The 12,920-nt window shown below is 38.7% G+C and overlaps 1 protein-coding gene across 3 annotated transcripts in view; it reads right to left on the reverse strand.

Annotated features, from left to right (window-relative positions):
- FAM171A1 (family with sequence similarity 171 member A1) overlaps positions 1–12,920 on the reverse strand; it is an 87,277-nt gene that overhangs the window by 4,632 nt on the left and 69,725 nt on the right. For all 3 annotated transcript variants that reach the window (XM_068212019.1, XM_068212035.1, XM_068212027.1), the window contains 2 exons: positions 2,672–2,788; positions 93–207 (listed from right to left, as the gene is read on the reverse strand). In XM_068212019.1, the coding sequence (XP_068068120.1) occupies positions 93–207; positions 2,672–2,788 (232 nt within the window). The remainder of the gene's footprint in view (positions 1–92; positions 208–2,671; positions 2,789–12,920) is intronic.

Here is a 12,920-nt window from a genome sequence, read left to right on the forward strand (position 1 = left end):
AAAATGTTTCAATACGTAAGTTTTTGATTTCATAAGTACAAAAAACCTTGTATTTTCAACAAGAACTAAGTAACCCGGATGGTGACTCTTACCTGCAATAATACAAAAGCAGACACAGCAAGACTAGAAGTATGAGAGCCATCCCTCCTAAAATTGCCAAAAGAAACATTGTGTGATAGCTGGTAATGTCGTGTGTTACAACGGGACCTGGAAGGCCAGAAAAGAGAATTTAGACCTGTAATAATCTGCAAATAGGAAGAGGAACAACAGTCAAACAAGGAGAGGGACACTTTCCCTTATTATGAGGGTGTAAAGCAAGTGCTGCTCATAGCCCTGGTGCCTACTGAACAGACCATCGCTGGAGAAGGGAGCAAGTTGTGTAGAAAGCATGTGCTGGTTTTCACGACTGCAAGTCCAACTAGCTCATTCTGTGGAAAAGCAGTTAGTTTCAATGGGAGCATGCATCAGTGAATGCTGCTTTCCAGGTCCTAATGCTGACACCGTGTGCCAAAAAGCGCTCGCCACTGGAGAAAATCCATATCAGCATCTCCCAGCACTGTAACGCACCAAGCAACACTGTGGGAAACAACTGCTCTTTAACATCCGTGGCTCTTCACACCAAACAGTACAGACAGTGCAGTACAGGATTCGCTGGAAGATGTGTTGGTGCTCTGAAGTCTAGATCAAGCCAAGCCAAGCAGATCTTCAGTAGCTTTAATTAACAGGCCACTAGTGAAACAGTGTTGTAACTCCAGGTTTAAATAATGCTTAGTAAATGTTCTAACACACAAAGGAATGCACACATGTGGACACCTGTTCACAATTATGCCTGTGTGACCCAGTTGGTTTGTAAAACCCTTATGATTTTGAAATAAAGAGCCAAATTTTCATCTGCAGGTAAGGAGGTACAGCACCAGCTGGCAGACTAACATGCATGTACTGTGAAGGACAGCAAACTTGGCCAACTTAGAGGGTCTAGGTCATAAAGTTTGCAAAACCTCATCTGTGGATCTTGAGTGGTCTGTAGAGCCACTGCTAGGAAAACAAAGATAATTTTTGTCCATTTTTGAGATAAGAAATCAGATAGATTCAATTAGGAGATAAAATATACAAAAATTCATTAACTTATTAAAGTAACATAAATTATACTGCATTTGGGAAATTTAAATATTCATACATTCTATCCCACCACTACCATTACATAATTGATTTTACAGTTGCTTTAGGACACTAAGCAAAAAGAAGACAAGATAAATCACTTGAATTTTTCATGAAAATGTTGTTCCCATTGCAACAAAGTTTTAGGAACTCAGATCTATCCCTTGAAGGAAGAAAAAGTAAAATACAAGTAGAAACTCTGCCATACAAGGTAAATCACAAGGACAAATAAGCATTCTCTTGTTAAGAATTACAGGCCTTGTAATCTCAGAGTTACAAGCACAATTCCATGACTAGTGTAACTTCCTTGCAATCTGGGGCAGAGCTGTACTAGGAAACGTTTGGCTCAGAAAAATTGATTTTTCTTCAAGAACAATTATTTTGTAAAATTCCATTAAATTTATTATGATAGCTTACTCAGATCTGCACCTGCCTCTAAATTCTGTTCAGCAATGAATCAGCTGAATATTCCAGCATTTAATATCTATCATTTAATAGAACCTCAAATAAAAAGCTCACATATTATGAAACAACTTAATGATATGTATGAGTAGACTTTAAAACCTGTCCTCATGTAGGAGTTTGGTTTTGTTGGTTATATTTAGTTTATATTGAGCTTGCACAGCCAAGGCAAGCATGTTTTCATTTCTACTGGATTAGGTTTTTATCTGGAAAGCCTAATAAAATCTGTAAGCTGTTCAGGGTTGAATTTTTTTTGATTGATTGATTGACTGATTGGCTCATTTATACACAGAGGTATTCCAGATTATTGGTGACTGAAGAGCTACTACCAAGAAATCTGAGGCAGACGCAGACAGAAAAGAAGGAAGCAAAAGTTGCAGCATTAATAAAGCTGCAAAGCACATAAAATTAATACCTAGTTCAAAGCCATTTTTTACAGTTATGCCAAGAGGTTTGCAGATGGCAATGCCACTCTAAAATACCTCCTAGAACTTTTAGGCTAAGTTATTCACAGTGTAAATTAATCAGTCACCAAGATGATGCAAACATAACTCAGGGCAAAATAGGCATCTTCAGTGCAAAAGGAAAAAAAGTATCAATCCATCCATCCATCCATCCATCCATCCATCCATCCATCCATCCCTAAGTGTCTAACCCAGGATAATGCTGGTTTTAGGTGAATTCATATCTCTGTGAGTACAGAAACTTCACAGCACCTGTTCTACCTGCTGGAACACCAACATACTGATGCTATGACTCCCACTGTTTTCTAGTAATGGTTCTACCAGGCAGTGGTGACACAAATGCATCAAAGCAGGAACATTTTGAAATGTTCCCCATTGAAATGACGCAGATACTTTGAGCACCAGGGTTGCCCCACACAATCCTGAAACGATTTAACCCTTTACTTTCAGATTTCTGTTTTCTAATAATCAATTATTGATCAAACTGTGGCATCTTAGATGAGGTCATTCTGAAAAATATAAACATGATATATAAATAAATAATTACCCAGTGCTGCAAATATCAACAAAATCCAATTCCACCTTACCTGGGATAGTAGGTGACATAGCTGCAACCCAGTAGCCCAGCTGAGGTGCAATATAAGTCCAAGTCAACTGATTTCCTTCTTGTTGTACAATGCCCAAACTACTCTTCAGCCATGTCCCTGTAAATGTAGAAGTTGTAGGAAGATTACAGATATTCACACATTCCTCTGCAAACAAGAGGAAAATCAAGCAGCAACAAAACTTATCCAGAGGCTAGGGCCTCTGTGTGTTGCTGTGAAGTGGGAAGTTGTGCCTTCTGGTCACTGGCATTTGAGAGCACCCATGGCTTTCTCAGAAGCAAAAAAACCCCAAACCCAAAACCTTTAACATTAAATAAAACTTCAAAACCTGTTAAAAGAAAACATTTATTGTCATATTGGGTTTCCCTGTTTTGAATATAGATATTCCTGAAGCTGATTATATGCTGATAGTCCACTTAAAAAATGTAGTTCAAGAGAGATCACATCTCTCTGGCCACACTTGAGTTCTACACACCACCTTTCTACCAGCCCTGGCTGTCAACTTCTAGAAGACAGAGGAAAATGTTTCCTCAAAATGGCTTTCCTATACAGAAAGCAAGCTTAGTTACTGTCAATGACCAGAATTACATTGCACCATTGCTGTGATTAACTCCATTAATCATTCAGTATCTGTATAATACCCCCAGGAATACTGTTTGGTAACAGATGATGAGTTTTTTAAAACATGTTTCTCAAAGGAAACAAAATAATTTTTTTTTTAATTATAAAATGGTAATTCCAAAATAAGTAAGACTAACAATTTTAAAGCAATGCGTTTAAATTCACATAACTCTTGAGTAGTCCAGATTGACAATCTGCACTAGTTGAGAGTTCATCTACTTCATGAAGATTACTTTTATTCCAAGAGTTGGGTTATGAAGACCTTTACAACTGAGCCAGCTGAATGCCTTTTTGTAATTCATTAAGATCCTTGATTCTGAGGCTGTCACCTTAGTTTCTGATGTAATAAATACCCAGAATGGGTTTTAGACTGCTCCTGTATTCATCCTCTTTGAACGAAACACAGAACTGCTGGCCTTGACATGAAGGGCAATGACTGAGTGGCCACCCCTAGTTCCAGGCAGTGTTTCCCAAACCCTCAGTCCTGGCTTGGCACCTCCAGTGGGTGCCATAATAGAGGGCCTGGCCTCCTTAAGGCCTCACATATTTTGATGGCCACTACCAGGATGCTGATCTGTGTACACAGAAGGGATAAACCCCTCTGCATTTCTGTAGTGCAGTTCTCTATTTCTGTGCTGAAGGGGGAAGAATGCTGTGTTTCCCTTACCCAGCTTCAAACACTCACTTGGAAGGCAAGCTTCATCTTGTACTTGTGATTCCCCTTCCTTTAAATGTGTCCTACTTGTAATTCCCAAAATGGTGCTTTTCATTAGATGTCACTTAGGATTAAGGAACAGCATTTTGGATGACAGTCATCTGAACACTCAGCAGTAAGTACAGAACATACAGAAGAGGTGCTGCAGCTGGGTTTGTTGTTTTTATACTACATTAAAGATCCTGACGATTTCTTCTGTGTTCCTTAGATTATCCACCTGTGCAAACCCTCCATAAGAATGGCTTTTTTGAGTATTTATTTCCTCCCTACTACTGATTTTTCTTATATAAGACCACTGTCTTAGGCTAAAAATAAATCCACCTGAATACAGTGAAAGGTTTAGAAGAATACGTGATTGAGAGGGTTTCTAGATCTAGATGACTACTACTGCCAGATGCCAACTGTATTTGCAACCAAACTGAATTTGTTCAGGGAAAAGGAATTACTGATGTAATTATCAGTTTTCCAAGTATCATTTCCAGTCTGTAGAGGGTAGCAATAATTTGTTATTTCATAAAGAAAGTCACACAAGACAAGTAATTTTAATTTACAGTACTAAAAGGAGCAAAATCTGTGTATACAGATTTGCATATGTGGCATTTATAACTGTAACAGAACACCTTCATGTAGTTATTCATTTACCTCTCTTAGGGAAACATTTTCAGGAAAAATAGAATGGAATTGTCCACAATTATGTGGAGTTTCTGGATAATCTAGATTTTCCAGAAAAAGTAGATTTATTTTTCTCCATTAATATGGCCACTAACCCTTCAGATTCTCTATCCATGCACTTTCAGGGAAGAAATACTAATAGCCGTGAAGGTGAAAAATAGCCTTTAAGGTCACAAATTGCTTTTATCTTATCTCTAAAATGCCATTTGGTTAAAAAAAATCTGTAATCTTAAACCTTGTCATTTTTCTTTTTCTGCAAGATCTGGATGATGAGAATACGTACCAATTATTGAAATACACAACGACGTGAAATAAAAGTTTAACAGAGATATAAAGTGCTGATTAAAAATAAAAGGAAGGACAAGGGTGATGAATACATTAAGTTTCCCATATTTTTCTTATAATCTCCAAGCCCTTTAAATTCACACACAAGCAGAGTGTAGCATGTATGTAATTCGGTGAAGTTCAGTACCTTCCGTGTCTATTTCTACAGCTGCCTCCTCGAGCAGAAGCTGTTACTGATCCCCTCACTAGGGGAACTTACCCACACGATGCTGCCTCCCAAAACGCCTTTTGCTCTGTAATACTCTGCATAATGCAGCCATCAAGGACCTCAGAGAGGCTGCAGGCTTATTGCCATGAGCAGAGCTCTGCTGCTGTCCTGCAAAACCAGCAGCAGCTCAGGCTGCTCAGATTTTAGCAACAAGAAGAATCCCTTATTTGCAATGGAAGCAAAGAAGAGTCTACTGCATAAGCTTCAGACAGGTTTCACACTTGTCTGCTGCTCACTTAGTTAACCTGTTCTTGGTAACCACTGGACTTACTCCAGGCAATGTGCTGGTCTGCATAAATTAAGGAAAAATGTAATTCTGTCTCTCTGTTATGGATAGTTAAGATATTTCAAATGCATAGAAGATATATCCAATATTGGTCATCTTAAAACAAAAGAGATGCAGCTTTTGTTGACCATACCCTAGAAACTGGTGTATCATGACAGAAAATAGTAACTTCTAAATGGCACCACCCCAAGTTCCTTCACCAGGGTGACACCAAGTGTGGGTTCCTGTGAACCATGAGTACACAATCTCATCGTTAGCCCTTTTTTAATGCTTTCATTGTCCAACACTTCGGTGCTAAATCTGCCTCGAAAAGTTTCACCATCTCTTACCAGGAGTTCACTAATAAAACAGAGCACCCTCCCACATCATGGGATGAAGAAAGCAAAGAACTCCATCCTTTATAACAGCAGCAACAAAAAGGTTTGAGTGGAAACAGCTGAAAACACAAAGTCCTGTACTGTTTCTTTTGTGAACAAACAGCTGAAAGCCAACCTGGTGTTACTGCAGGGAACTGACATACCTCCAGTATTCTGCAAATCCATCAGCATTTCCAGGTCTCTCATATTTCATTCTTTATAGGTTCTAATTTCCAGGTTGCTTTTCAAGTATCATTAAACAAGCAGTGCTCTTGCAGCTCCTTACATGCAATGCCTTGCTGTAATGACTAATGTTGGGCCTTCTATTGAGCAAAACCCAATTGCCTGGCAGTGACTGGCTGTGCTCCTACCATTTCACACTGCCTTACGTGACCAAGAGTTCACTGCTGTGCAGCCTTGAGAACAAATACCCTATCCTGCTTCAGAGTCCTCCTTGGAGTGGAAAACAAGATGCTTTCCTGTTCTAAAAATGAAGCCAATGACCCTCTATGTCCTCACACATTTGCTGCTGTAAACAAAGGAGGAGACTGGGGCAGTCAGTAAAGATCTTTGTCCATTTTTCTATCAATTCCTATGCAGTAGCCTGCAAATGGAAGAAGAGCAAGCAGCATTCATTCTTTCTGTGTTATCAGGATTATAACTGCAGAACTAAGCATGAGGATTTAGAAGGGAAAAGAGGTCTTACTTCCCTGTATGCTGTGTTCTAATTTAATTTTTTATTTTCCGAATATCCTGTAACATCTACTTCTTCCTTCCATCCAAGTCAGCAAAATCAATGAGCTTCACTGCTTATTGATATTTATATTTGATTTGTAATAATTGTTAAGTAACAAGTAATACATGATTATTAAAAAAAACCTGAAACCAGTAAAAAGAGCTGGATGTAATGGAAGTGATCATTTTTGTTCAAGACTGTGTCATTCCAAAGAAAACTTGTCCATGCCTCTTTGGAGCAGAAACAGCAAACTCAGTATAGTTGGTAAGCACTGCATGATTTGGGCCAATTCACCATTAATTCTTAAAGACTTCCTGGTGCTTCATGGAAAACTTCTATATACAGAGACATTCTTGCTTATAGATCATTTTTACATTTCTCTTCCTCTTTTTCCTCTCTTACTGCTCAGTGGAGCCAACATGCTGATCCAAGATTCAAGTCAGGGGAGCTGTCTTCTGGCTCAAACTAACAGCAGGGGGAGAACCTAGATGCTTAATGCTTTTCTCACCAAAATTATACTGCCCGTTACTGACTTTTTGGAATAAATGATGTGATTTAACAAATTTATTCTTCATTCTTTCTTAAAAAGCTTTTGAAGCATCTACCCATCACTCGTTCATATATGGAACTCAAAAGCAAGGTAAGAGAACACAGCAAAGAATGTAAAAATCAGAGTACTTTAAAGATACACAAATCAAAAAACAGTCAGAAGGAAAGCTGATGTCCATCTGACTGCAAAAATACCAGAGAAGTTCAAGATTTCAGCAGAGCAGGAGAGATAAATTCTGCTAGAGAGAAGCATCTTAATATTTCGCAGTAACTTTGACTGTAATGAACACACTCATGTATCTCAGTCAGCTTTTAGGACTTGCCAAGGGAGGCCAGAGGGAGCCTCCATTGAACAAATTTAACAAAAAATGGCTTGCACATTATGAACGAATCTAAAAAAAAATGGTTTGTACATTAAATTCCTATTTCAAGAGACATTCAGCATTAAGAACACCTTTTTGTAATTTAATTTGGTTTACTTATGAATCAGACTGAAAAATGGCACTTTCAGCAAGGAGTGCCCAGATGGGCAGCTATTGCTGAGGAGCCACTGAAGAACAGCTATTCCAGACTATCCCCCTGCACAATCAGGTCACTGCAGGTATGGCTGGTTTGCCCAGAAAAGAGATGTCCTGTTGTCTTCAAAGACATCAACTATTTGATGTGACAGCTTGCTGGAACCAGGCAGCATGAATGGATACATGATGCCTCTGAGTAAGACACTGCTTCCATATTTTAAAGCTAGGCTTTATTATTTAAAATTGATTTGTAGTGAAATCCAGGGAATTGTCCCTCTGGCTTCCATGTGTGACTGTGCATGGTGACAATCCCACGCTGCTCCAGCTCAAGCAAATGGCAAACTTCCCACTGGCCTTGATGAGGCAGGAGTGCCCCACAGGACCATCTGCTCTAGGGAGAGATGCATGGGACTCTTGCTACAGCCAAGGAGAAGGAGGACAACCTCCCCTCCTGTGATCTGCCTGCAAGGGGAGTTCTCTTGCTGGCCCCCCAGCACAGAGCTTGGCTCTCTGGGAGGATGTATAATGCTGCTTGCTTCAGGTTTAACTTCCCAAGAGCCTTCCAGATCACCACTGCTGCAGGGACTTCTGCTGACTTTGATTGTGCGTTCTTTCTATCACTGACTAAAACAGTTCTAGTAAATGACTGTCAGATGGGTGTGCTGCAGCCAGCAGCTTCCCCCAAGGACAGTCATAAAGCCTAAATATTGCTTGTTATATTATAGCTATGGTAGATATGGTAGTTTATTTCCATAAATTACTTTTACATGTAAGCTTTTGGTAGAAAATTCTTCCATTGATCAAATACTGTTTGCTTTTTATTTTGTTTCTTTTACTTGGCAATAGGATCATCCAATCCCACTCAAGCAGGGAACTGCTTACTGTATTATTAAATAACAAAAAACTGTGTTATTTACAACATTAATTATTTCCATCCAATAGGTTTGACAAATATGAGGATTTAATTAGTAAGAGAGCAAATTAAACATAATCCCATATAATATGAACTTATTTTTGTCACAAGATGATCTTCCCTGAACAAAAGCACTTTGGAAAGAAAAGAAAGGTACTTTTAACTGTACTGCTTAACAGCATGGATGTTTTATATAAATATTCCTCAATAAGAAGTGCTTTTCTTTCAGCATGGATCTCTTTTGTGCTGTCTACGATGTCTCTTAAGACTGCCCTGCTCAGGCCGAGATTCACAGTTAAACAGAGATACATGTGTCAAAAGGAATGAGGCAGGTTGTTATCAGACAGTGTAGGACAGCAAAGGATATTCAAAACATACTAAAAGTGCTTCTAAAAGTAATTGATTTAGACACTGCAAATGGCAGCATTATTAGGAAGAGTTAATCAAGGGCAAGTTTGTGAAAAGAAATTCCTAAAGCATGTAATGACATACATAAATTGTAGCTTTTCATTCTACCAGTTTAAAGCTGCTTATCAGATTTCTTCTTCCAACTGAAAATCACCTCTAATCTGCATCAGGAGGGGAAGTTTTACTAGAGAGGGATGGGATTTTAGTTTTACTTTTGCTCTTTTTCTAAAAAGCTAAAAACCTGAAATGGAAGTTGAAAATTCCTTCCTGAATATTGCTGGAGCTTACTCTCCTCCTCACCTTCCCCCCAATACACATGGGTTTAAAAATTCATAGTATTTAAGTTAATATTAGAATTTTGTTTTCAAGGTTGCTAGGCAACATCAAAAAATAAACGTCCCTGCTCTGAGAGCCCAACACCCTCATTATTTATTCTTCCACTCTTACAGAATTTGTTACACAACCCTTCCAGGGCTAAATCCTGCTCCTGTTTTAGCAGCACCACCATTATTTCATTAACTAAAAGGGAAATGCTTTTACCATTCTACCTTAAAGATTTTAGCAAGGAAATCAACGAGTTCAATTTATTGTTTGTGCCTGAGAAGCTCTGTGGGTTTTTCCAACTCTTCTCATTTTTCCCCTTAAATCACCTGTCAAACGTTTAACAAAAGAACATACCAGTTTTCATTGTTTAATAATCTTAATTATATCTGGGCAGAGGGCAGGGCACATTGTACACAGAGCTGCTCACACTGCTTTGGTCACCTTGGAGTATTTCCTTCCAGAATGCCAGAACAGAAATTACTTATTAAAGAAAATTACTTCCATACATAATTACTGGTTAATAATTGTATTTCAAAAGGAACAGCTTAGTTATGCCTGTTGGACCACCATCCCTAGTTACTGGTATACATGAAAGATACTGCCTTTAGAATTTGCTTTACCACATTATTAATCATATTCAGTCAGTTACTGACAAAATTATTAGAACATGCAATAAATAAATGCACATGCACAAAACACTGCATGCCTTTTCCTTCACTCAGCCTCACAATCACACTCACATTCAGTTTCTATTTTTCAAACTGGAAGTGGAAGGAGAGGCACACTGGGATTTGAGCTAACATTGCAAGGCTGCAGAGGGAGCGGTTCCCAGGTTCTCAGCCTCTCCAGCCCCATCCCAGCACTAACCCTGCCTGGATTCCCACCAATCTCCAGGTCTTCTTCAACTGAGGCAGTTGCATAAGCACAAAGGTGTTTTGTCCATTTCTGAAATTTTGATGCCTGCCTCTTCCTACCTTTTCCTGCCATGGCTTCTATAGGTGGAGCTACAGGGCTGTCTTCATGACACTACATTATTGAAATGTGCTCCCAGAAGCCAGGGATCCGTTTCCAGTTTTATTTCCTTGACTACATATCCGTAGATTATTTGCGCAAAGATCACGACATTTTGGCACCAACGTGATTTCTTCAATATTCTCTTAAGCATCACCTTCATGCCATACCTCATCTGCTTTGATATAAATGCAGCTTAAATGGTGTACAAGGTGGGCAGAGGATTAAGCAATCCATTCATGCCCTTTCATATGTGTAAGCCACAACATCAATTTTGAAAACACACTAATAAATAAACACAACTGTCTCCCATGATTCTCTCCAGAGGAATCCTGAGAGTGAGAACATACCTCAGTGAGCTACACTGTGAAGCATCAGAGGAAGAGCTTCTTTTTCTTTCACTGCTGAGGTCTGTCTAAAACTCTGAAATGGCATATGCACCTATTATATAGACACTGTACATGGTAAAAAGCTGTATTTGGTAGCTGCCATTTCTATGGCAACATACAAAATATGAAATTCTTTGAGAGCAGTTAGTTAAGAACCTGTATTCTTTAGTGTATTTAGCCTTTAAGAATAATTTAAGCTTTCCAGCTGAGATTAAAAAGGAGGTCAAAATCAAATAGACAAGGAATTTTTAAACTACAGAAGTTGCTTAACCTTGAACTTCTGTGGTTTTCACCTTTGCAAACCAATCTCCATATCACCACTGAATCCGGTCTAGAACCTCGTGTTCTGGATCTGATTATATTAGGCTCAAACCTTTGGGGGCAAGGAATGTGATTTCCTGAGCATGTCCATTTCTCATGCATAGAAAACACACTAGAAGTCATGGAGAAGTGTATGAAGTCCCAGGCCACGTGTGCAGCTGCATGCACCCCTAATGCAGACCATCTCTCCAAGGTCAGAGGCACAAACTCACACCCAGTGTCAGATCAAGTGACAGGTTGTGAGTGTTTCTGTTAAATTATTATTTTCTGTCAGTCACACAGGGTTATGAATGTGGTGACAGTCAGAAATAGATCAAATTCACAACAAAAAGAAATGTTTTATTTTTAAACTAAAAGATATTATTTTCTTTGGGTGGATTATCACTGCTACCACCTGGGAAGCTTCAATCAGAGTCTTTTATAAATAAATCATCTTATTTGCAAACAATGCACAGTGAACTAGACTGGTAGATGTACAGTAATCTGCTTATACTTTCTGCCTGACAGTAGCTGTCGCTCTCTCCCTATAAACACTATGAACAAAAAACAAGCATAAGTTCACCTCTACGAAATTGTACTCAAGTTTAAGTAGGCACCAATACTGCTTACACATAAGTATATCCTCATTACTTTTGAGCACAGAAAACATTATCTTGATTTTGCTGAGGGAGGAACATCTGGAAATTCTGGTTCTACAAAAATCAATACAAATTTTACCACTGACAGCAGAACGTTACCCAGAAAAAACAAGTACCAGACTTTTAAATGCATTTAGAAATTTATTACGGCATTAAATGCAGTCAGAAAGTAGCAACCAGGAAGAGGGGAGTACATAAAGCATTGTTTTTTATGAAGTTACAAAGAGTTCCCTAAGACACTTTTCTCCATATTCTGCCATCACTTTACATGAGCACATGGCTGAAATTTCAGGCACTGGGGAAACATCCTCCTCTGCAAAGAAGCCAGTCATTCAAAGAGAACAAGGTCACATCCAAGATGTACAACCAAGTGTTTGGGGAGAAGGAAGAACAGAGACATGGTATTCTGAACTTCATTTACATGTAGTGCACAAGAAATAACGTATTTTAAGGAGGATGAACAAAAGAACTAAGGATTAACCCTTCCACTCCAGAGTCCTTTGCCACACAACTGAAAACAGTGTTGAAAATATTTTCCTATTATTGGATGGGAATAATTAACTAGCAGCTGCATCATATTAATATATCTCATTTTCATAATATGCACACTGGAATATTTGGTAGAATTTTGACATCCTTCATACAGCTCCAGATGTGAATCTAGAGGTCTAGGTGCAACATAATGCTTTCATATCATATGGAATGAAACAGAGGACTTAAAATGGAGAATGCTGGACTTAACAGTTTTGCTCCCTGAATGCAATGAAAACCAGACACCTTAACATAAAACATAAACCATTTAAGTGGGGGCTGAGGAGACTACAGCTGAGCAAGTGCTCTGTTATTCAGTCCAGCTGGTGGGAGCTGGAGATGACACAGGAGGCAGAAAGTTTCATTTCTACTGGGATACGTGGTATTTTTGACTTAAGAGGACAAGGCTAGAAAGACATTTTGGACAGAAATTTGGTGTCCAAGAATAGAGATTAATTATACTGCTGTAAATCCTACTGACATCAAGGCAAATATACACAGAAGAAGTCATGATCTCAACCATCTGTTTACAGATAAAGAAAAATTATTTTTTTCAGCCCCCTCAGATGTTGAGAAATCCAACACAGCACTTGTTAGGGTAAAAAAAAAAACCCAAACCCCAGAAAATCCCACTGAGCACTCCTGATTATAAAAATGTCTCTATGTCCCTGTCTCTATGTTCAAACCTTT

This window comes from Anomalospiza imberbis, chromosome 1 (assembly GCF_031753505.1).
Source record: "Anomalospiza imberbis isolate Cuckoo-Finch-1a 21T00152 chromosome 1, ASM3175350v1, whole genome shotgun sequence".
In the NCBI taxonomy this organism is placed as follows: domain Eukaryota; kingdom Metazoa; phylum Chordata; class Aves; order Passeriformes; family Viduidae; genus Anomalospiza; species Anomalospiza imberbis.